General features: G+C 31.6%; 3 protein-coding genes and 1 long non-coding RNA gene across 16 annotated transcripts in view; 2 read left to right on the top strand and 2 right to left on the bottom strand.

Annotated features, from left to right (window-relative positions):
- The window catches only part of LOC102653989, a 2002-nt gene extending 1036 nt beyond the window's left edge, over positions 1-966 (top strand). The window contains exon 3 of the long non-coding RNA XR_001702522.2: positions 43-966. This is a non-coding gene — a long non-coding RNA (uncharacterized LOC102653989). The remainder of the gene's footprint in view (positions 1-42) is intronic.
- Positions 1-7572, bottom strand: part of LOC413858 — a 15282-nt gene extending 7710 nt beyond the window's left edge. For 2 of the 4 annotated variants that reach the window (XM_006560498.3, XM_006560497.3), the window contains exons 1-3: positions 7172-7346; positions 2380-2424; positions 973-1206 (exon numbers count right to left, since the gene is read on the bottom strand). In XM_006560498.3, coding sequence (XP_006560561.2) covers positions 973-1206; positions 2380-2424; positions 7172-7316 — 424 coding nt within the window. In that variant the 5' untranslated portion in view covers positions 7317-7346. Of the gene's footprint in view, positions 1-972; positions 1207-2379; positions 2425-2830; positions 3157-7171; positions 7405-7457 lie in introns of those variants that run through there. The other 2 variants (XM_026439465.1, XM_006560499.3) reach the window with 2 other exon arrangements.
- Positions 7302-11815, top strand: LOC410092 (dual oxidase maturation factor 1). Its single transcript, XM_006560495.3, has 9 exons — positions 7302-7732; positions 8870-9403; positions 9496-9746; positions 9837-9894; positions 9988-10122; positions 10579-10798; positions 10909-11120; positions 11205-11400; positions 11497-11815. The coding sequence occupies exons 3-9, from the start codon at positions 9582-9584 to the stop codon at positions 11672-11674; spliced, it is 1164 nt and encodes a 387-aa protein (XP_006560558.2). The 5' UTR covers positions 7302-7732; positions 8870-9403; positions 9496-9581; the 3' UTR covers positions 11675-11815.
- Positions 11677-26042, bottom strand: LOC551970 (dual oxidase). 10 transcript variants are annotated; one of them, XM_026439457.1, is made up of 22 exons: positions 25941-26042; positions 25415-25793; positions 24551-24793; positions 23390-23470; positions 22592-22753; positions 20008-20195; positions 18536-18740; positions 18287-18453; positions 17682-17918; positions 17108-17553; positions 16763-16964; positions 16313-16639; positions 15616-15840; positions 15263-15481; positions 14691-14894; positions 14297-14609; positions 13844-14218; positions 13554-13771; positions 12972-13433; positions 12659-12814; positions 12464-12592; positions 11677-12315 (listed from the first exon to the last, which is right to left on the bottom strand). In XM_026439457.1, exons 3-22 carry the CDS (start codon positions 24636-24638, stop codon positions 12187-12189), a joined length of 4533 nt encoding a protein of 1510 aa, XP_026295242.1. In that variant the 5' UTR covers positions 24639-24793; positions 25415-25793; positions 25941-26042; the 3' UTR covers positions 11677-12186. The 10 variants fall into 10 exon arrangements, with proteins under 10 accessions (XP_026295242.1, XP_026295245.1, XP_026295246.1 ...); XM_026439460.1 differs by having other exon boundaries at positions 24551-24729; XM_026439461.1 differs by having other exon boundaries at positions 24551-24718.

Below are 26042 nucleotides of genomic sequence, written 5' to 3'. Positions count from 1 at the left end.
TCTTTTAACGTTTTTTTTTTTTTTGTTTCAATTTCTTTACAGTGAGGTAAGAAGTTAAAAGTTGTATGCATGAAGAGTGAAATATAATCATGTGTTGGTTCGAGACATGGCAAGAGAAGAGAGAAGAAACGCCTGAAACGCGTTTTCGCGAGGAGGAGCCGCTTGGCTTGACCGGCAGTCGCGCTCGCTTTATTTAAAAGCCACGGGATTCTCCGCGAGGATTTATTTTCGGTCGCTCGTTCAACGCCTCGCGGCTACCCACCAGAAGAGAGAGGCTTGACGAATCGTGAACGAAGCCGCGAGACAAGAGATCGGTGCCGGATGGGGCCGGCTAATTCAAACTGAACACTATCCAGCATATTTCTTACAATTTCAAAATATTTTTTAAAATATTGTCTTAGTTTCTCTAGTTGTGATCATTCATATAGGTCGATGATAATAGATGATCGGTACTTGTGTATAAAGAGTTAAATTTTTGTTTTTTAGTGGTTTAACTTTTTTGATAAGGAGCCAGATGGATCAACCTCTTCGTTATTACACAATGAGAGATTTTATACACAACGTTGATGGAATTGGTCCAGCTTTTTAATCCCTTGTTAATGAAATTATCTTCGATTCGTTAAAAATATCTTTTGAAATTAATTATTATGAATTCATCATTCCAGATTTCAGTAGACTTTATATTATAATAGACTTATATTATATTAAATTGTCAGTCATTTTTAATAGTCTCTGTGTCACAATCATTGATAACAATTATCGAGAGAAAAGAAGAATTAAAATGAATGAAATTAATGAAATTAAATCGCAATCCTAAATAATAATGGATTAAATTAAATAGAAGATATAATGATTCTCCAAATTACTTTGCATTTCAATTCACACGCAATTAATAACGCGGAATGTTGAGCTAAATACATTCGATTCGAAACAGGTGATCCATCTACCCTTGAATTACTATGCATCACGAACCTGCTTGGGTGCCCTCTTTCTTCTCCGCTTCGTTCGATTTCCTCTCGTTCTCCACGAATATTTCTTTTTCCTTTTTCTCTTGGTATAGTTCCTCCTTAGCCTCTTCCGGATATTCTTTTACAGTTTCTTTTGGAATATTCTCATGAGTGTTTAAGTAATGTACAGAGTTGGATCTTTTGCTTTCTCCCTCTATGATACTCTGGAAATCATGGTTCTCCACGACGGATTGATTATCTGAAAAAATTTCACAGATATTAAAGTAGAAATATCAGGAATGAAAATAGAATTAAATATTCTGTCAGTGTGATTCATTATAAAGTGAAATTTCTTTGGCAATAACACAAAAATAATAATTCCAAAAGGATGTAAATGAAATTTTTTAAGAACTTTGATAAATTCAAAATGTTTTAAATTATAGATAGATATAAATGATTAAATGGAATCATCATATTATTAATTTCTCATGAAAATAAATATATTTATTATTTATTAAAAAGAAAGAATAGAAATTCAAAAATTAAATATTAATAAATACTTTGGTCAAATTGAATCATCCATTCATGAGAAATACTAACAGTAGCAAATATTTTTTGAATTTCATTATCCTACTAAATATATTAATTAACACTAGAATTATCATTTTTTAATATATATCAAAATATTGGAAATCAAATTAGATTATTTAATCTAATTTAATTGTTTCTTTTTAGTTGATTTTCAATAAAAATAAATTGTGAAATTAATGAAAACATCAATAAATTTTACCAAAACTAGCATATTTTCAGTAATTATAAATTTTCATTTTAACAAGTTTGATAATTCTAATATTAATTAACTGCCAAATAATATTACTCAAGTGATGTTTGACAAAATGTAAGCATTGAGATGATAAATGCCAATAATTAATTAACTTTCTTATTTATTGATTAATTCTTTTTAATATCTGTATAAATTATCAATAATATATTGTTTAGTAATATTTTCATTTTCTTTATATCATACATTTGTAATATAGCAGACAATACAGCAATGGTTACATCGCAGGAAGATGTACGCATTTTATTCCATTTTAATTTTATTTTCTTTTTTAATGCTTTATTTTAGTAAAGAGATGACGTGCAAAGAGCATCTTTCAATTGTGATAAAATAAAAAGTGGTCAGAATCAGAATTTAGAAATGAAAGAAAATAAGAGATAGTGTTTCGTTAATTATGTTATATATTTGAAAAAGAAAGGAATCATTTGAACGCCTTTTCAGATTCGTTCAGTAGCCACGATTATCGTACATTTTTCCCTGAGTTCCTGTCGACGTATCGTTCATTATTCTATCATACGATATTCGAATAATTCTAGGCCAGAAATATTCAAAGAATATCGTGACACCAGCTCGTCACAAAGAAGACCTCACCTTCCGCCTCTGACATTTTGATCCTCCGGATCTTCAACCGGCCGCCTGAAACCAAAATCAAACATTATTCTATAGCGAGGTTCTATAACAATATTAGAAACTTCTACTCAATATTAATTTATTACCAAATATTAATTTATTTTATATAATTCTCTAATTTATTTATTACTTCATTTTTTCATAATTTTTATTTATTTCAAAATAAAAAATATAGAAAAATAAATTTCTATTTTGCTGCTAGTAATTCATATTGAAGCAAAATATCAATCTATTTTTATATCTCGTTTTTTCATTTCAGTATTTTTTCAAGTCAAAACAAAAATTCCATTTATCTTACAATTTCTATGTAACTACAAAATTAATTTATATATTTTCTTAACTTTTCTTTCTCAACTTTTTCAAATCCCTATTCAACTATAATATTAATCTCTCTAAAAAATATATCCATTACCTTCTTCTTCCCAATTTTTTCTCGTTCAAGAAAAAAAGAGAATTTTTTATTTTTTGTTTCAGTTCTTATTTAAACACGACATTGAACCATTTTCAGTTGATCACATTCATCCTACACGATTTAACAAAGTCCGGCGCGTTTTCGAGATTTCTGATCTTGCGTTTCCGCGAAACAACTGAATATGATCGCGTCTGGATCCAGAATGTTAAATGACCGACTCTAGGTCTAGCCAGTGTATTTCTCGATCGCAGAGAAGGTTGGCGGCTGTTTCGGAGGCAAGCCTCGCGCGAAAATAACTTTGACCTGTTTTCACGCATACGGAAATTAGGAAGTCTTCACTGCGATTCTATGCGACTTACGCGCCATGCTCTCGATACGATATATCGATACTCGGAATCGTGACTCGCAAATTATTCAGATGCCTCGATTTCGATATTTCGATTCATTGTTTTATTTCGATAGTTCGATAGTTTCGTTTCCTGATGCATAGAATAGTTTGATAGAATAATTTTAATATCAATAATGTTTAATTTAATATTAAAATTGGTGATAAAACTAAGTGAAATTAATTAATTCACGGATTTTTGTTTGAAATTTTTAAAAATCCACAAGTGCCTTTGACAAAATAATGTTAGTATTCAATTATTTTCATGATGTAAGTATTCTAACTTTAATCATTTTTATACAATGTATCTATTAAAATACATATTGTAGTTGGCTAATATTTATTAATATATTAATAGTGAATAAAATAAAAAGAAATTTAGGAAGTAAACAATTTAGAAAATAATTATTTTTTATCATCAAGATTTTTAGAATTTCTGGTTATAGATACTAAAAATAGATGACCATCAGATGATGATGAATTATTTTTTTAGAATTCAGATTAACATGTTATATTGGAAAATAAATCGAAATTATAAAACAATTCTGGCATCTAATAAAAAATAATACTGAAAATAAGATGTAAAAGAACAAAATATCAAGAATAATGTGTTTAATTAATACATAAATACAAAATATCTAAAGTTATGATACATCAGAGATAATATCTCTTCTATAACTATTCAATGTTATAAAAATGAATATATATATAAACTGAAGTAAATATAAAAGTAAATATATAAAATCTTCATTATTATTTGAAATTTGAATTAAAATATTATTAAAAATATATTTAAAGTAAAACTTTTACAAAATATATTATTATATTTTTAATATTATATTTATATACAAAATTTGTACACATTAATATAAATTATATTCGATTATCTATTATATACATCATCTTTTAAGTCATACATATATGTAGAATAGAAAAATCGATTGGAATGAAAGTATTTTAGTCTTCATTTATTCTCGTCATCATCAACTGCGAATCTTTTTAGAACTCGAGTTAAACAAACATCCTCCAGTTGTTGCTATACCATAATAAATGTTTCCAAGAGTATTGCGTAATACACGTTTACTCATTCACTTCTTTCACGTAAAAGATCAACGCAAAATCTATAAATCTGCGTATGTGTGTTATATTACAAACGTCTCTCCGGCATTATTCCAATCGTTCGGTAACATTTTGGTCACTCGGCAAAGTTATTCGTGTTAATGCCTTAGAATAGCAAGAAAAGGATAGGGAAGGAGCGACAAACATTCGTACAACGTGATCATAAAGATTATTTTGAGGAACGAACGAGTTTCTATACTTTCTGCGCTTTTGTGACAAACTATTTATAAACTTCATGAAAGTAAAAATAGTTAGGTATTATCGTTAACTATAATTATAAATAATTATGAATAATTGTAAATCATAATAATAAAAGGATATAAAATAAATTATTAGAATTTCAAGTGAGATAATTTTGCAACAATTGAATATTTTGATTAATTTCTTTTTTGTGTCAGATTGTTTAAATATTGTTTAAATATTTTTAATATTGAAAAATAATTTTAATATAGTTTTAAATGTTTCTATATTTAAAATTGTGTACATATTTTGTATATATATATATATATATATGTTTTAAAAAATCTATAAGAGATTCAGTAACCTCATTTCAGTTTTTAAGTTTCTGGATTTTGAAATTATAAGAGTTAAAGATAATAATAGTAAAAATAAAGAATTACAATGTTTGGATCAATTTTACTTCTTCAAGTTTCAAATTTGTTTCACGGTTTAAGAAATATTTGTTAAGTGCAATAATGAATCTCTGGATGATACCCAGAGATCTAATTTTGTTAATAGCAAGAAATCTACGCATAACATATGATTTTTGATCTATCTTAAAATTTTCGCTATTTATTAAATTGTTTATTAAACACTTATTTTTTCTACTTTTAGCTTAGCCAAAAACAATTGTTTTTTAATCAATGAAAAATATACATTTATATTTTCTATTATAAATAAGATACTTGTGAATTTTTATACAAAATGATATAATTGATCTCAGATTACAGGAGATTAATCAGTGAAAAAATTTAAGATATAATTAATACATATTATTGATTTATCACAATAGTAATACAATTTATTTTTTCAAAATTTGCAATATTTGAGTTATTATTAGTATAAAAATAATTATTTTGATTTTCTACTTGACTAAAGTTTTTAATTACATACAAATTTATAATTTATAATAGTGCATGCAAATTCTTTATTATTTTATTTGATTTTTCAGGTTTACCTCATTCGTTCATAAATGTCTCAATACTTATGAAAGGAATATATATATATATATTCTCTCCTACTTCCAACACATTCCATCACGTACACACATTCATATATTCTTAACACTAGAAGTTAAGAAAAACTGATGTCAATGACATCCAGGCAAGAACGTTATTCAGCAAGAATCCTCTAACATAGGAAACGAACAACATTTACTCTTCTCGTGTAGTTTAGACGATGGTGCTATCGAGGGTGAGAAAGCGGGCGAAAGTTCCGGTCAGTTTGCTTTGCACGCGAGACGACCATGATAGGCAACTGCGTCCTACCATGAGGCTGTATTGCTTTATAAATAGTTCAGAGAAGTTTCACCGTGGTAGACGGCTTTCGATACCACCTCGAGAAAGCACCTTCATCGGCCTTCCTCGAGCTTTAGCAAATTTATTAACCCATTAAAGACCAACCAGTTGAATTAATCTACTATTTACTATTTCTAAATTCGATTTGCAATCTCTCTTCCAATCTTTTTACATTATTGAATTCTATCTTTTGATGAAATTGCTTTATTCTTTTTCATCTTTTATTTAAAGAAATAACCAATTATTTTTCTTTGCCAATATAAATGTACAAGTTGTCATATAAATTTAGATTTTCCTCATGAAATACTTCAAAGAAAATAAAAATTTAAAGGAGAAGATCACAAGTATTAATCATTTTAAAAGAAACTTTAAGAATATAGTATTCAAGGAAATTTTTAAATTCTTATTTGAAGTAACAATTAATTAACCACTGAGAAAAATGTGTAGAAATTATTTTAAATATATAATGTAAAAAGAAAAGTAAGAATACATGAAATCTTATTTGAAAAAAGGACATTCCATATCCATTAATCTATTACTTGGATAAAATAACATATTAATTATTAGTAGATTTGATTTTATGATTAATATTGCGTTTCTACATTTATCTCACTGCTTGATTCTTAATAGGTTAATCAAAATACACATATGTCTCGCGACCTTCCGTTTCCACTGCCTGTTACAAGCGATCAAATTCGAGGCGATCGGCCACACGGTCTGTTCTTCGTGGACGTCTGCCAAACGGGCGGTTTGTTGCTCGAAAGCTGCCCGATTTTGGCAACGTACGCGTTAACGATGAATCCAAACGCGTTTCAATCGTCAAGAGCACACGACACAACGGAATCGATTGCGATGCGATGACGAGTCCCTCTTTCTTGGCGGGTCTTCTTCCGCTTTAAAACTCTTGCTCTATTTTAAACCAATTAAATTCTCTGTCGAAATCGAGATCTCTTCCGTCCCTTTCTTTACTATTTTCTCTACTGTTCATTTTTTTTTTATTCCTCAACGTGCACATCTCGAATGCACGGACGAGAAGGAAGCTCGGATATTCCACAGAGAATATGATGAAAAATGACAAAGCGTCGTTCGATTATTCGGACCCATTGCGAGCGAATATGCGATGGTACGTCGTTGCGAGTTTTTTACCGGTGAACTTTTCTTTGCAATTTAACAACTTTTTGTATAATTTTTAATATTGCACGCTGATCCAACTACACATGAAGTCGCTGCGTCGTGAAGTGAAAAATGCATCGCAACGACATCGCCATCACTTGTCAGCACCGGGTCAATTAGAAGGCAAAAAGAGATTATATGGTTTACCTTGAAGGGTCAGAGGAGCAGTGTCGGTGTATTGGGGGCCTACGCGCACGGGAGACTGCGCGAGGAACAGCCTCTCTGCCACCAGACTCTTCGTTCCGGTGGTTATCGTCGTCGTCGGCGGTGCTGGTGGTGGTGGAGGTGCCATAGGTGGTGGTGGTGGCACTGTCGACGGTGGATGATGCTAGCAGCGCTGCCGTTAAAAGCTTACCGTCACCCGGCTCGAATTAGACCTCCTGAAATAGCAGCCGAGTTATTGCCGGCACTATGGACCAGCCTGGACGCATACCTCGCTATCGTGCACGTAGTGATCGCGGTATACGCGGCTACTTCCGGTACCGGACACGGATACGCGCGTGTCCACCTCTTGGCACTGCCCTCACGCCTATGAAACGCCGTCGCCTTTGTGGAGTTGATGCCTCAACATCTCGTGCGACCGGCACACCTGGCCGTAGCCGCATCAATGAAAAACGGTAGCTCGTATCCGGGATTTTACGTTCCAGTAACTCCGTTGACCAGCATTCCGTGGGTTGCTTTTATTGTGAATAGGAGGATGTGAGTCAGGTGAGAGTTCGGTTGGAGAGTTTGTCGGTTCTAGCCGACAGTTTCTGCTATTCAATTCGATTATTGGATGATTATTATATTGAAATATTATTAAATATAATAATGTTATTATATCAGTAATATACTCATTTAATTAAGATTGCATTATATACAGTAGGAAATATGAAATATGCTATGAAAAATATATGAAACTGAAAAGAAACTTTCTAAGAAAGACTTATTTAAATATTATGTTTCATATTAAAAATTACATTATAGGTGAATAATTAGAGATAAGAAGAATGGTAAGCAATCCAATAAATATCTCCAGGCAATAATAATTGCTTATAAATTTTATTGAACAGAGTTATTCTGTTAATAAAGTTGAACATAAGTTGAATTATAAAAGATGGATCTAAAATAAAATATAAAGTAATGAATCTAATTGAAGAATTTAATGGAGTAAATGGTATTGACCTTTCATAAGTAATGAACATGTAATTTTGGAATATTTTCTTTAATAGCCAAAACTATTATTGAATATTTAAATAATCTTAATTATTTCTGAAATTCATTACATACAATGCCATTTATGTCATTTATCTTATTCATTTCCTTTTTTATAATTTTAAATTATAATTTGCTTGTCTTGAATTAAAATGAACTGCATGAATATCATTTAATTGACAGTTTACAGAATAAGTTGCTCGATCTGATCATCAAAATCTTATTTTAATAATCTCTTTTAACATCTTCAATATCCTGAAATTCAATTATCTATTATATAATATAATACTTTGAATGGAATATCATAATAAAATGCAAAATTTGTGAAGAAATAATTCTATATAATAATATAATTATATATAATTTTAATTTCAAGTAATAAATTAAATTAATATTTTTTTTTTATCTTGAAACAATTATATATTAATAATACATTCACAATATATTATTCTAAACTTTTTGCAATCTTTACTTGCTCTCTATCTCAATCTAGAAATTGAGACTTTTTTATATTTCTACACAAAAATCTTTAACATGTTTTAACAGTTTTTAGAGATATATATAAATAGATAAAAATTTCAACATTTGGCATACCTTAGATCAACAAACAAAAGATCTAACGTGGTTTCTTTTCACTATGATTTATTTCAGGTATACATGTGATGAAACACGAAAAAGTTTCCGGAGAGCTTGGCGACGTCACCGTTTGTGCAGCCATCGAAGTCTCCCGCGTGCCATCGGGCATACCTCGCGATCCACGCTCACGTGTCACGTCTCGTGTCGTCATCCGGGATCATCGATCGCCGATCCGCCGAAATAAAACGCGTCAGACATGCACTTTAAAGCGCGGAGCCGCGTTTTCCTGCCTCAGCTGATCGGGAATACCTTTTGTCCCTCTTCACCTCGGCCACTTGGAATGAGTGGTGGTGGTGGTTGGCCGATTCCTTGCTCAGCCCCACCTGGCCGTCTTTCTCTTTCATACTCCCCTCTTGAATAACCAACTCTCAAGTCCCCTCTACGCTCCATGACTGGAGATCGCTTTCGAAGACCCGTTAACCTACTGTGGGCCTTAGTGTTCGCGCTGCCTTCGTGCCTTCCATGTTGATGGCTCAGATGCACGTTTCGTGTGCACCTCGGTTTCACAATTAATCGTCCTTGGACATTGGTAGCCAGAGGCGACCTAAGGTATAACTATAATTCTAAAAGAAGAGCTTCGACTGCATCAATGTTCAATTTATTATTTAGAGTTTTCTATTTAACTGGATTCGAATGTTCAGGGAAAGCCACTGATGCCAAGCGGTTTGCAAAGAGAACCGGAACTAGCCGGTTCCCTCAGGATCGAAGAGAAGATTGAATCGAGAAGATGAAGGGGTGGTTCGACGCATTTCGAATCGACGGTGGACCCACGTTGTACAGTTACAGTAATCGCACACCCGTCACGGGAGATGTTCCTCTGGTGATCGTGTTCGTCGTCTTCGGCACCATTTTCACCGCATTCTTAGTCATATTTCCTGGGATACGAAAAGAGGTTAATTTCTTTCTTTTTCCCTTCTATTATTGTCTTGTGTTATCGATAGATATAATTATGAATTACAATTTTTTTTTGTGTCGTCCACAGCGTTTTAGCACGTTCCTCACGGTGACCTTGAGCCTTTTTGTTGGAGCCTCGATTCAAGGTTTATTTGATCGCGTTTAATTGCGATTTTTTTTTCTTTTTTTTTTTCATTGAATTATATATATATACGTAAGTTATTTTTCCACGTTTATAGTTGCTCAGTATGGATCCTCCTGGCACACGAGCTCCGCGACTATCGTCAGCACGTACAGTGCATTTTCAAGGCAGAAAACCGCCGCTGAAATTGGCGGATATATCGGTTTGATGCACATAAACATCACGTACAGATGTGAGTCATTTATAACAAACCTTTCAGTCGATTATAATAGTCTACTGTTCGTCCAAAATCAATTGTTCAAGGTCTCTTTTTCGATTATAAAAAGTATCAAGAATGACGTATATAAATTATTTTAAAATAGATTTAGATATATTCAAACATAACTACAGCAAAGTGATTTTGATTTCGTTTAAGATCATTTCTTAAATTATAAAAGATATTATATATATAATATATTTCAATTAAAATAATTTTAACTGAATTTTAAATAATATTTAATCAAATATAATTTCATAATCAATTAATTGTTCAAAATCTTTTCTTTTTTTTTAGATTGTATTAATTATTTAAGTTTTATTTACATGTATCCAAGATACGTTAAAAAAAACAAGAAAGAAATCTAGCTTAGTCTTTCAACTAAACTGTAAATTATTCTCCTTTGTTATTTTAATTAATTTCCATATATAGTGTTACCAAGTAGTGAAAATCCAATGGACGACGTGGAATACAATGAAAGATTTTGGTGGAGAAGCACAGGAGAGATGACAAGCGCTTTCAAACAAGCACTGAACCAGGGAGCACCTTTTCCTATCGTTTCTCTAGCCGAATATTTTAGTCTTCACCAAGAAGGTTTCTCCTGGGGAAGCAAGTATCGGCAGGCTGGCTACTACGCATCGCTCATGCTCTGGTATGTCTCGACGAAATACCATTAGCATTGAGTCACACTTAATTCATTCTTTCATCCTGATTGTATCTTTCTTTTTTATTTACATTGACTAATTATATTTTTTTTTTTAGGACGTCCTTTGCCTCTTGGGCCATGATGAATCTGTTATTAATAGTAGTGCCACGATATGGCGCTTATGGAATGATTTTCACAGGGATCTGTATGTTAATCACGAATTTAGTTTATTGGGCACTTTTACCTTGCGAGCCTCTGATAGCACATGTAGACGGTTCCATTCTTGCTTTTAATCTAGGATGGAATTATTGGCTTGTTTTACTAGCTGGTTAGCTCTCTTATATATTTTATAAATGTATCATAGAATTTGATGGGATAGGATCTTAGATCTTCAGGAATTTTTTTTCTTTAGGTATTGGATGTTTATTCGCTGGAGTGGTGATAACAGCAATAGACATGATTTTTCCTCATCAATTTTCCACCATATTAGAAGTTGATTATGATACACCATATGATAGACATGTTATTATAGAAGAAAGTTTCGACACGAGGAATATCAGACGCAGACTACCTAAAATAGAGGATTCATTTGGTGATCGTATAATAAGGTTCCATTTTTTTTTCCTCTGTTTGATCAATTGTCTTATTCAATGAAATAATATGTTTTGAGATTTGTTAAATGAATGAAACTTATATGATTTCAGCCAATTATCGTCAAAGTTGCAAAATAGACATGATATCAAAGAGGAAACACAAGGTGTGATAAATCGAGGATATACGTCGCATGAGTCTTCAGAATTTCATCATGAATCTAATGATTCATCAAAAAATAATTGGTCTTATCCATTTCCATCATCTTCTCGTAGAACTATCAATAGCTAATCTTTTTTTGTAATTATTATTTATATTTATCCTTTTATTGTTAGTAAATTCCTCAACATTTAGTTCATTTAAAACTATAAATTTAGCTCTAAAATTCCTATGGAGAAAGGAAAGGAATAAACAGTGATTTATAATAAAATATTTTCTTGTAATTTTCTTAATAAATTGCAAACAATTAAATAAATTTAATCGTTTAAAAAATATCTAAAAAAAATATCTAAACTCAAGAGAGAATCATGAATGATTCTTAAGAATTCTCTTCCTCAATTTAATCAGTTCTGATCAATGTCAGAATGAAACAAATAATAATGCGTTCACATTGACATTTCAAAACGTGACTGAACAAAGGAATATTTTTTCATTTTTTTGTAATTATAAATAAGAAATATAATACTTGTTATAAATAAGCGTACGCGCATAAATATGTACACTTGATGGAATTGCATGAAATTCACGATAGAATCCATCGTTTTTCTTCTTCTATCTTTCTTTCATTAATAATATTGATCAGACTAGCCAAAGTTTTCGAAGTGATGAATGAAATAGGGTAAACGACGACCTTTGTTCACTTCGTCACAGGATGACATTACGCTCTTCGTCAATGGTCGAGGCCCGCAACTAAATACTCCTATTTTACTAACCTGCGAATAATACATATCTTAATTTATTCAAACATTCAAATTGTTGAATTTAAATATATTCATTAATATAAGCTTTTTAATTTATAATTTTAAATCTCAATGTTTTAATTATACTCACTAATTAAGCAAAGACAATTATAGAACTTACATAACTGTGCTTCTTCTGAACAAATTTTAGAAATGAAGTCATATCCGGTCGACCAAAATGATTTATTGCTTTTAACCCAGTAAATATACTTTTTTTAGATAATCTTTGAAAGTGATTCTCACAAATATACTGTAACAAAGAAGCGTGATTATACAATAATTTCAAAATTATTATCACAAGTACGCAACAACTTACCAGCATAGTTGTACGTAAATCGAACTTGTGAAAAAATTGTGTAATAAATATGTGAATTTCTAATACATCTGTAACATCTTTCCTCTCGACATCTCTGAGTACGTCGATGAACCATTCAAAATGTTTGTGTGATGGACAAATCCATAAGAAATAAACCTAGAAAGAAAACAACATATTAAAATATAATAATTTCTATTTTAATCTGTTGTTAAAAATTTATTTGGAATATTTCATATAATAATAATAAAAAATAACATTATAATTTAACTTTAACTAATTCATATTAAATTTTACCTTTACAAGCTAGCCTTACCTTTTTACAAGCTACTCCAGAATATCTATTGGTAGAGGTTCCAAACACGAGATCATTTAACATGGAGGCATAAGGGGTAACACCAATACCTCCACCAACCATTACAGCAACCTCAAATTTATACCAATCTTGATTGCCACCTCCGAATGGTCCTTCTATTCTTATTTTTGGATGTTCATCCTCTGGATTATAATTACAAGGATCAAAATAATTACGAAGTTTCCAAGTCCATGGTCCCTGCGCTTTAATATGACACGATAAGAAGTTTTCATGTGGTGCGGAAGTTAGAGTGAACGAATGAAACTCGTTCGATCTAAAGGCGGTACAGGAAAGACGAACCCATTGACCAGATAAATATTTCAAATTTGGCGGTCTGTAGAATTTGATTTTAATTACGTCGGAAGGAAGTAATTCCGTTTCTATAATGTCCAACGCCATATATTTAGTACGAAGACTTACTACCTAAAGAATAATAATAATAATAAGATTATTTGTTATATAATGGATAAAAAATGATTGAAAAGGAAAATAATTAATAGAAAGACGATGATTTTTACATGTGAAAATAATTATTCAATTTACCTTATCTAAAGAATAAATAATAGCAGGTCCAACAAAGAAAATCCAAAATCGTGGAGAACCAGTCAAACGAGCCAAACCGTGTATCAAACACAATGCGTATAATACTACATATAAGCTATGTGTAGACCAAAAGAACTTGTATGCTTTCTGGCGAATAGTTGGATGAGCAAAAACAAATATTATCGTCATTACAATAAATAATAAAATTCCAGTCAAACCTGCGTTAAAAAGAACAACAAATTTAATAATTATACGATATTTTATCATGGATATCAAAGTCAACTAGTTACCTGTTACAGTTCTAAAAAGCCAAAACGAAATGGTTAGCCGAGCATCGCTTGGGAAGCTAAGTTCGCTGGTCAAGCATCGAAGATGAGCTAATGGTTGAGTCGACACGTGATAAAAATTAACCATGTGTCCCACGGTGTGCAAAACAGAGAAGAACAATGCAGTGCACGCAGCGATTTTATGAAATTGTATGTGTGAATCGAGTGGAATATATTGTTGAATAGAAAATTCTTTAAGTTTGGTCAAAAGATTGCGAGACATGGTCAAAAGTAGCAGACTATAACAGAAAGACAATGCTGCTGCAGATCCTCTAGTTATGGCGATTCCAACTCCCATGATATGCCTCAAATCCGTATGCTCAGCCATGAAAGAGTAATCTGAAATTTAAAATAATTTAGTTAATCAAGATCTTTCGCAATGTGAAGAGTGAAATAATGAAGAATATACGAGCTCACATATGAATCTTTCAACGAACAAAGCAATGGTTGTGACATAAAAAACAAATAAATAAAAAATATTCTGTCGGTTTTCCTCGAGAAATGTCGAAATGGCGTCCCACTGTTTTTGAGCCCAAGTCTTCGAGTCCTCAGGTGGAAGTTGATCAATATGGAAACTCGTCATGCGAGCTACGTTTGTTGATGTGTCGAGGAAATTTTGCTTCGCGCCTTTGCAATCAAGACCGATTGCCACGAAATCGCCTTTGTACTCTTTCATCATCAACTTGAAATCGTTATACGTAAGGTAATCCTTTCTCTCGAGACCGGCATCCTGAAACAAATCGATTTAAAGTGTAATCATGCCTTTGGATACGGATAATTTAACAATGCCATTTTAGAACTGAAAGTATACTTGAAACATTCCATCGATTAATTCTGTGACATGATCGTCCGACAGGCTGGTGGTACGTGCAATTTCTACCAAGGATCGAAGCATTTCTGATAATTCCTCCTTGTCGATAACACCATTACAGTCTTTGTCACACATATCGAAGATAATTCTCAATTTATCCTCAGTTTTTCCTCGCGAGAATAGCAAAACGGTGTCCAAAAATTCCTAAAAAAACAATAATCTTGTACTAATTCTTTTATTTTTTATATCTTTATTAGTTTTCTAAAATTTTAATCAATTTCTTTTCTTTCTCTTTCTTTTTTTTATTATTAATTTTTCTACTCTCATTTTTCCCATCATTTTCTTTCTTAATTTTGCACAATATCCTCATTAAAAATTATTGAAATATTTAGCCTCAAGAGAATAGAAGAAGTTTACCAATCTCTGTTAACAGGAAGTAGGAGAAACTCTCATGTAAAATTCATACAAAATATTGCAATATGAATGATAGACACTAACATTGATAAAGTGAATACAAAAGATTACAAAAGTTACATATAAAGATCATTTCCCAAATATTTAATTTTCATTACCTGGAACGAAATACGACCATCTCTGTCCTTATCGACGATATTAAACATTTTCTTCACGAAAACGGCGTCCGCACGCATTCCAAGCGCACTCGCAAATTCGCTTTTAGAAAGCGACGTCCTCATCACGGTAACGACTTCACCGCTGTCGCTATCCTCGGATCGTCGCCGCCTTTCACCAGGTCGTAGACCAAACGTCAAAGCATAAGCTTCCCTAAAGAACTGTCATAAAAGGGGAAAAAACTGGTATTACATAGCGGTGAAGCAGGAAATGGTACGTTACCATTAAAAGGAATTGATTTCTTGAGAAGGAAGGAAAGAAGGAGGGAAAGAAAAAAAAAAAAATATAATAATACTTGTTCCAATTTTTTCTGGCGGCGTTCCTTCGTTTCCGCTTTTGCAAGCATAATGTCCCGGCTCACTTGGGACAGTGTGAAGTGCTTCTTATGGGACGCCAGAAATGCCTCCAGTTTCGCAATGAACTTTCTACGCGAGGCCAGTGAATCGAGTTCAAGGACAAGGTCGTAGTCTCGCGGTATTCTCAACAGAACCAATGGCTTACGATGACCATTTTCATTCTCCTATATAAACACACAATTATTATTGTAGATACGATTGTGAAGAACACAAGTTAATGCTAATTTTTAATTAATAATCATACATTATTAATTAACGGTCAAGGATAAATTATTCATTGATTGACATCAATGATTAATTATTATCAGGGATTGAATATAAGATAGAGAATGTAATTAACAATTAATTATTTTAACAATAACTTTAGTTACTGTAACTTCGTTTAATTAATTTTCATTTCAATTTTTAAATCCACGAAAGCGTGGAGTTGATACACCGGTTTCAGTGTATCAATCCGGTCCGTCGAATTCGGTGAACCATTCCATAGAACCAGTCTTGAAAAATTTTCCACGTATTAGTATTTCCTTACTTGTGTTACACAATTAAGAAATTTCCGTATAGAGATCTCTTGACTAAGATTTTCCTTTGAAATTTCATATATAAATAAAGAATGAAGGCTGGCTTTTTCGTAATCACCTGCGATTCTTCCATCGTGACCGTGTTAACGTCGTTGAAATCGAATGTGCGCAGTTTCTCGCCTTTGCGATCGACGATGTGCAATGCCGCTTCCGGCCCAAATTTCACCTTGACCAAACGGCGATGATTCGCGTGCAGCCATTCGCGCACGATCATCTTGTCCACGCAGATCTTGCCATCGTTTCTTTTCTGTATCGCCTCTTGGAGAATTTTCAATCGCCTCCTTCGCCGATTCTGAAGCTTGACCAGACCGTAACCGGCACCGGCGCAAAGAATCGGTACAAACCCGAGAAAAACACACGCGTATATGTACACCAGCTCGCTTCCCTATAATGGAGTGGATCCACATAGTTTTAAGACGTATAAGGTGATCAAGGGGGGGAATGTGAAATTGCAGGAAGATAGATGTTGAATAATGTACCAGAATGGGATATAAGGAATACTAATCACCTCGAAGTAGTCGTAACGTTGTAATGGGACGCAGGGTTCCAACATCGTTGAATTTAGTTGATAGGGTTGGGGGCAGGGATCTCCTTCCTCCCAGGTGAATACTTTCCTTTGAATCGAGTCCGCTGGTATTCCTGTCGCGTTTACTATTACATCCCATAAAGTAATTCGACGAATATCTGCTATCTCGCTTCTTGTAAAAATTCTGAAACGAAATTTAGATCTATAATATATGTTTGGGATAGATATATTATAGATGTTTATGTACTACAAAATTTTATATAATTCATGTATATTTTCAATATGTTTTATATATGAATCAGGATTATTAGATGACACATGATTTACCCATTCTCTTCATTTTCAAACCAAAATCTATCAGAATCTCTCAAACGAAGAAATTGCTCCTTTATCACAGTAGAGAAAAGTTCTCCAGGACCTGCACTGGACTCCAGCATCCCGCCGACGTAAACATCCATATTGTTCAAATTATTCGAATGGATTTCGACTAACGTGCGCAATAACGAAGGATTTTTATTAAACAATTCTGGATTGATTTCGTTCCAAGTCTTCTTTCGCGGTAGTTTGAAATGTGCCCTGGCTGTGTTGTAATCTGGAAGCCCGTTGTCCCTGCCTCGCATAATGTTCAAAGCCCCTAAATCTCGTCTCGAAAATTCCATGGGGCCAAATAAATTGTTTCTGATATCAGTGCCGAGAAGATTGTCCTCTTTCTCTGCTATTTGCGAAGTCATACCCATGAGAAGTTCTTCTATTGTGCTATTAGTTAATACTTCCTATAATATATACGTATAATTACATTTAAGTTAGGTCATTCTCCTTAAAAAATAATTATCTTTTTAAAGTTACAACAAACGATAATAAATAAAAGATAAATTCAATATAATAATATTTTAATAATTACATTAGAATCCCACCAGGTGGAACAGAGTCTAATCGCAGGTTGATCGGTATTTGTTCTTCTGTATTCGCAATTTTCATCTCGACGGTACAATCCAGGCGGTATCAAAGTGTGCCCAAACCGGAAAGCTGCGCTCTGAAATATGTGGCTGATGCCAGGATGAAGATCCGACTTGTATCCTGTATAAGGTGGCAGATCCTCGTTCAAAAGTATAGGAATATACTCGTACAAAATGATATTCTGCAATTAAAAAAAAAAAAGAAAACAAAATTAAAGAAAGAAGTTCTAAATATATAACATGTGCAATATGTTTAAATGATATAAGGACCATATTCAAAGATTTTAATAAAGGATCATCAAGGTTTATATTAATCTTGAAGTGAGTTTATATCAATTCTGAAGTAAAATTAAGTATATCGAGTTACATCAACCAGTATACAGTTGCAAAAAATAATATAACATTACTTGCATTACAATGACAGGATGACAATTTATGGTGTAAATTTTGAGAAGGATGAATTTATAATTGAATCAAATAGTATTAATTAATATTATCGAAACTGAAGATACTTATAATACAAAATTTAAAAGGTATAAAAGATTTTTACCTGAAGCGTCCCTATAACGACACGTCTTGCTTTCTGAAAGATATCCTCATCGGACATAGTCGGATTCTCCAGTTGAATACGAGCAGCAATCACATTGTGCCACCGATAAAACAATATTCCGAGAGCCAATAGTGGGGGATGTTGATTTGTTCGTGGATCTCCAAGAACTGAACGATTTTTTCTTTTTTATCGTGAAAAAAATTATTGAAAATTGTCACGTGCAAAAGAAATAAAAGGAGAGAAACTCACGGTAAAGGCGTTCCGGGCTGAGCATTCTCATAACGTGTGGAACAGCATGATTGAAAAGTGGGGCACGCATCGTGTTCCTTACAGGGAATTTCCTGGTTGGCTCCATGAGGAGGCTCCCATTTTTAAACGATCTCATGGTATTCGCCCATGCTTCACTGCTCGAATAAACGAAGCTACCATCGATCCAGCTCGTCACTTTGTTTATCTGCAACCTCACGTATTCAGAGCTACTTTTCACGATTTATTTCCCAGTATTTGAACGATTTTCGATGCTCATAATATATTCGTACTTAGTCTCATATAATTGATTCAAAAGCAATTTCATTTTCGTATGTGAAATTTGAGCGAAACAGTGTTTTAATTATTTCATGATTTATTTATTTAGAATATCTATGTAGTATAATTAATTAAAATTATAAATGTTTAATGTTAAAAGATTTTTAAACATATATAATAAAATAAGATTTCAAAAAAAGAAATTATCGTGAAAGATTCAATCATGGGGGACCAGCATGGTGGTCCAAAGTGTTGAAAATATAAAACAATACAGAAGATAAGAAAATTTTGTATAAAATGCAAAAATATATAAAATACATAAAAAGTAGAAATTATATATGAAGAAGGAAAAAAAATCTTTGTTTAAATTTCATTCTTTTAATTACAAGTTTAACAATAAAAATAAATGAGTAGAAATTCTGATATTAGAAATGAAAAAGTTTCTATGAATTTACATTGAATTACATTATACTATATTATATTATATTATATTTATTTGTAGTATTAAAAAGCATATACGTGACATGTTTTCTCATGAAAAATGTTCGACGTGCTTTGGTCAGTAATTATGTGATACGCTGAAAGAAAGGGTAAGAAACAGCTTACAGAGCTCTTAATGACCATTACTTTCTCCATCGTTAAAAATAACTCATCTTGTTTCAGAAACAGGTCGTATAAATTTTTTATAAAATCTTTAACTCTTCATTCTTCTTTAATAATTCCATTTTACTATACTTCTGGGAATTTTTGTAGTAAGTAATTCAGAAATTTAACAATTATGAAAAACTACTGTAATAAAAGTACAATTCGAAAGGAAAATAGATTGCATCATTTAATTTTATTATTATTTAAAAACTTTACTATGTAAAGTTCTTTCTTTAAAACTTTCACAATGTTTATATAATAAAATATTCAAATCAAATTTAAATTAAATTCAAGATTCTTATTACCATCTTTGTATCCAAAAATTCTCCAACTCTATCTTTTAACAGACAACACCATTGGCCATTCAAATTCCACCCAATTTTATTTTTCTCTTTTCAATAAAATTAAAAATAATAAAGTTATTTTCCAATTAAAATCAAAAAGAAGGACTCGCAATCATCTTAAATAATTGCAGATCAACGTTCATGGATAAAATTATCACCCGGAAAGAAAAGAGAATAAATCAGGGATCAGGGAAAGCAAGAAATTACCTGTTCACGAGGGCTATTAGGGCTGCGTCCGGTTTGTCGATCGTAATCCGCCCGACGGAAGGGAATGTACTTGTTACCTTGGCACTCCTTGTCGAAAACCGGATCACATTTGTCCACGTCGATTCGATGGTACTCTATGGGGCAGCCACTTTCGCTGGCCATGATTATCTCCGACGTGACCAGTTGCCCTGAAACGATTCCGTATGCGGTATTCGATGTACACCGATCGAGGTATTTATTGCTCTCAAGGAAGAGAAGTTGCAAACACCGGGACCGGTTCTACTCGAAGGATTTACTTTTTCTCCGGTCGCTTCCGTACCACTGGTCGTCGATAAAAAAAAAAAAAAAAAAAAGAAAGAAAGAAAGAAAGAAAAAATCGACACGGATGGAATCCAGGGGACTGGCCCAGTTTTTACTTTCCGCCTCTTTCGAGAATCGGCCACGCTTTTCCCTGTCGAGTCTCACCATGTTTGTTCATTCCACTTTAACGCGTGATGCCCCACATTTTTGGGGCAAAGTGGAGGACACTTGAGATTATCCACGTTTTTACTTCGAATTATCGGAGAATTTTACATCTTACATTTTTCTCGTTTTTTGTTTCATTTTATTTTTATCTTTATATTTTTGCTTTATATTTATAGGCACACAAGTATAAATAGAAGATAATTGAAATTCGTAAATTCTGAATTAAATTCTGAGATTTTTTGAAACGATTTTACGTGCATGAAAATGTTTTTATTATTAATGTTAATTTTTATTCAGCTATTCAGAAACGCGTTTATATTATATATAAATAATATATTTTTATAATATTATTTTATTTAATTTTGATCATTTGTGCACAATAGATTTAACTTGAAATTTACTTATTTAATTTAATATATGTTTACTTTTTTAGATAATCATTTTCTTTTGTTCTGTTCGCGTGTTTCAACAATGAGTAAGAACTAAAAAATCATCGTAAAAGAATTTATAACTTGTGATTTATTTTTTTATGATTAATTTTTAAAAGTATTTTTTTAATCTTAAAAAAATGTAAATATTGTATTTATTCTAAACCTGAATTGTAATATTGTAATATTGTAACAAGATTTAAATGAGATTTAGTAAGCTCTTAATAACTCAAGAGATTAATTAAGTTATCAAATATTTATTAAATGTTGATAAGCAAGTACATTTGATAAATTTGAGGATTTTATGCAAATTAAGAAAATTTATTCCAAAAACCATTTGATAATAATATTATATGTTTTCAGACAAAAGAACTTGATTTACAATTTTACAATCTTTGTTGTAATTATATTCCAATGCAGAAATTGAATCCGCCTACTCAATTCTAATTTTGCCATAATGCTTGATAAACTGGAAAATGATGATTACAAGTTGCCAAGAATAATAACGTGCATAAAATCATAAAGTAAATATAATAAATCCATTGAAAAGTAATAAAATCAAAATTTGTTTAAACGCACGTGTGTATGATGAATTTTTCTGATAGATCTTATCAAAAAAGAGTTCTCTCATTGTCATTTTTTAAAATCTATTATTATCTATAAAATTTCAACAAAATTTAATTTTAATCTGATAAATTTAGAAATAAAAATAACAATTTTAAAAATTAATCTTTTCAATTTCTTAGACTGATTTTTATTTTCATAATCACCCATAATCATATATAGTATGTATTATATTTTAAATAAAAATGGATCTTGTTTTCTATATTTATCTTCTTTAACATGAAAATATATCTATATGAATTATCTAAATTAATATTTCCTAATTTGAATTACATGAACCAAATTTCACTATATTCACGCTATTACGGAATATTTTAGCGTGAAAAGTAGATCAAAAAGTTCCTTGTACCTCATGCTATTCCAACTCTCAGACGCGTTACAGTTTGCGCAATATTGTAATAATATCGAATAGGTACACCGTTAGCCATACTAATTTTTTTTCCTAATTTTACAATATTCTATTAATAATATTCTATTATTATCTGATTCATTTTAAATGTTTGCAAATACTAATTTTTTTATATCTTCGATATTTTTATTAATATTTTTTTATTAACATGATATTTTTATGTAAGAAGCTATGTCAATATTTTGCATCATGTATTTTTGCCTCTGAAATCTTTGCAAAAACTAAATAAATCATGCAAAATGATTAATAGAACATTTGCATGAAAGATAAATATAATTAAACGTTTTGTAAATAGAAATTACTTTTCTTTATATGAATGACAAATTTTAATTTTGAATAAGTGATAGAATAATAATAATTAAAAATAGTAATTATTCTATAATAATATAATAATATAAGTAATAATTAATTCTATGAAAATATAAGTATATTTTCTCTAAATAAAATAAATATAAAAAAGTTATTTAAGATCCATAATCATTTAAAATATTATATTAATTTATTTTAATATTTGTAAGCATATATATTTTTTCTTTTCAATTCAATTTTACTCATAATTATTCATAATTATTAATTACCTAAAATTACAAACAATATCATTTATATCATTTCTCTATCCCATAATTATTTTTAAAAAATTTCCAGCTTTGATTCTTACCAAAGAACGCAAATAGTGCTGTCCTATTTTTAACGGATGGCAGACCATCGTCACCCTGCATGAAAAGCTGACTAAGCTTCCTTGGAGACGGTCTATCCTGGCCAGCTAACATATAAACTCCATCAGAATAAGCTGCTGGCATCTTTCGTATCAGCCTGCTGTCTACGGATGTAAAAAACATGTTAAGTCTATTACTTAAAATTACTTTTATTTAAAATTACATTTTGTTACAAGTATTTATCTATCAAATTATATAAATATAATTTAACATTAAATTTTATTATTATTATTATATATGCATTAAGATAGGATATTATGCTAAGCATTATGCAAGACATTACTATTATAATTCATGTTAAATAGATACATTAATAGTAGATATGATCAAGGAATAAAATGATTTTCATGTTTAAAGAACCATAATATTTTTGTTGAGCTAATCACATTCTTTCTCTATTAAAATTTTTATTGGCTATTTTATATCGACCTATATTGAAACAAAATAGCAATTTTTTTTCGCGTTTCACTTTATGCACTATTGGTTTTATACGCTATTGCAATTCGAGTCGCATCACAATGTCAATAAAAAAATATTCATGACAATTATATATTCATGATAATTACTGTGTTTTACTATATCTTAAATTGTAATAATTTTCAATGCATTATTTTAAGTAAAACAAATGCATCATTTTAAGTAAAACAAATTTAAACAGAACAATAAAACTAAACAAATCAACACACATGTCGTGCTTGTCGTTGACAAAATAACAAAGCAATGCTATTTGAACTACTTGCCAATCGATCCCCAATCCGGATGAGCCAGATTGTTGTACCATCCATCGTACCTCTGTTTATCTGCATAACTGTGCACTACTCCTGCAACATGAGAAAAATGTTATTTATGATCAACAAGAAAATATAAATTTTTATCAATAAAATATCAATTATTTTTAAAACCTTTTTTTAAAATCGATCATCATAAAAGAATTCAAGATTGTTATATAGCAGTTATTTAATAATTGGTGAAAATCTTTAATTAAATAAATCAATAAACTTTTAATATACAATGAATCATCAATGGCTTGTACCATTGAAGTATGAATTATTTCTTAGAATCGTGAAGCTTTTAAAAAAGAAAATTATTCGTTTATTTTTGCCACTATTTTTGAAAAGATTGATTAGTTAGTTTAAACATATAACGTGATAATCGCTTAGGCTGACTATACACATAAATTATTCTTTAGCTACAGAGGAGATCGCGGCTCAGATATTTAAACAGATCCGGCTATCAACGTCTAATTTACGATCGACGGAGTTTTTTTATTTACTAATTACAAATGAATGTGCAAAGCCCAAGAATTAATATATTATTAACATTGCTATTGGAAACTACCTTTAATTTGTTTTATTTAGAGCTGGTGACAAAAATTAAATAAAAATTTTTTTAACTGTAAAAATTAAATACTTATTCATATGACATAATCAAAATCAACATATGTTTTAACTAATACTAATAATAAACTAATAATCTAATATATCATTCATTTTCAAAATTACTACATGTACCAACAAAGAAGATTAAGAATTAATATTCAATTTAAAATTCTATTCCCAAATATTGTTTCTATTCAGAATTTGTTTATTATAGATTTTAGATAATTAAGATAAAAGACAATCTGAATATTCGTTTCAAAGCTAAATCAACTATTTCTATTGAAAATACAAAAAAATTCTATTTCAAATAGATCTACTTCTAATGTGTCAATGCTAAAAAATGATGCATCATTGTTCCAATTAAAAAATACTAAAAAAAAAAAACCTCTCCAATAGAACATCGTTGCTCTATATTTTCACTTTTAATACACTTTCGTCTTGAACTTGTTTGAGCGCATAACGGAATCGCACGCGTACACTAAACAATTTAACATGATAAAGTAAAAGTCATGAGCATTGTACCGGTCTTAATAGGCAGGACGAGCCAAAGCAGCAAGATTAACAGATAGATCCAGTTTGAATCTGATCTCGGTGGTCGTCGTCGTGTCATCGTCAACGAATCCGCAACACGCACCCGTGCATTTCTTTTAATGTTTTCGTCTATCACCACTTGGTCCCGCTTCTGGCACACTAAACAATCACTATTATCCGATGCTTTAGATTCAAATTGTATGGAAGGTGTGCATATCCCGGCGAAATATGTTTCTGCTTTGGTAGAACGATCTTTAAGTATACTAACGTGTAGAAGAGGAACAGTTATGAGGAAGGCATATAAGATGAGGTACACGCACCGCGACAGAGACAAAATAATTTAAAAAATTGTTTACCAAGAAGAGTTGAGCGAAAGAAGAAAAAAAAAAAAGGAGGGCGAGGAAATGACACTTTCCGTGTCGTGGATATACCGTCGTGGATATGCCACCGTGTGTCTGTAACCGGGCTATCACGGAGAACAGAGACAACACGTGCGATATACGGATGAAAGAAAAAGAATCGAGGTCCGTTCGCTCTGGCTCTCAGGGTATGCCTCGTGTCTGGTGGCTTCGAGCAGGATTCCCCCCACTGCGAGGACATCGAGAACGGTGAGCGAGGGTACACCTCATACTCAAGTGGTTTGGGCCAAGAGCGCTCGGCCTATTGCCTGTGTGTTGTATAGCCGTTCTTGGATACGTGGTGAAAGTCGCCGGCCTATTTGTTTCGTTACCGCGAACGCGCTATCTCTCTTTCTCTTTTCCTCCATTTAACATTATGCATGTATTTCTTTTCTTCTTTCTATCTTTCTTCTTCTTTCAAATGCTCACCACCTCTGTCTTATCCGCATCTACTTACACTCCTCCACTCTCGTCTTCTCGTCCTTGTCGTCTCTTCACCTCTTCCCATGATTCGTTCACCGTATATATCGCGATGTGTACTGATGACGACGTCACCGCCACCGCAGGCACAGGCCTAGTTTTCGAATCCGCGGCACCGATTACCCAAGGCGAAACCTCTCTCGGTTCTCTGACCTGAGTTTTCAAGGTCGATGACGGGACGTCTCTCCTACGGATTCTCCTACAGTAGAGAACATCCTGGCAGCGATGAAATTTACAAGTTGGAATACAACCATTTCGTGTTCCGTTTCTTTGATTCCGGACGTAAAACTTGGGACAAGTATGGAGGACAATATACGTGACCTTGACATGAGTATATTGCTCGATGATGAGGTATACTAAAGGAAATTAGAACATTAATATAATTATATAATTTTTGAAGATACTAACGTGTAATTTGAGATACTTTTAAGATACTATTTAACTCTATACAAAATTGTTTCTTTTAAAATGAATGTTAAGTAAAAATAATTAGAATTTAATACCGTATAATTTTGATGTAAGGGAACGGAATATCAATTTGCATCTCAAAGCTTTATGCTTTCTAAATGTGACTAATGTAATTAGATGTATATTTGATATTTCAA

Source organism: Apis mellifera, linkage group LG3 (assembly GCF_003254395.2).
Source record: "Apis mellifera strain DH4 linkage group LG3, Amel_HAv3.1, whole genome shotgun sequence".
Lineage (NCBI taxonomy): Eukaryota > Metazoa > Arthropoda > Insecta > Hymenoptera > Apidae > Apis > Apis mellifera.
The sequence above is the reverse complement of the archived record's forward strand: the minus strand, read 5'-3'. Positions and strand labels throughout refer to the sequence as shown.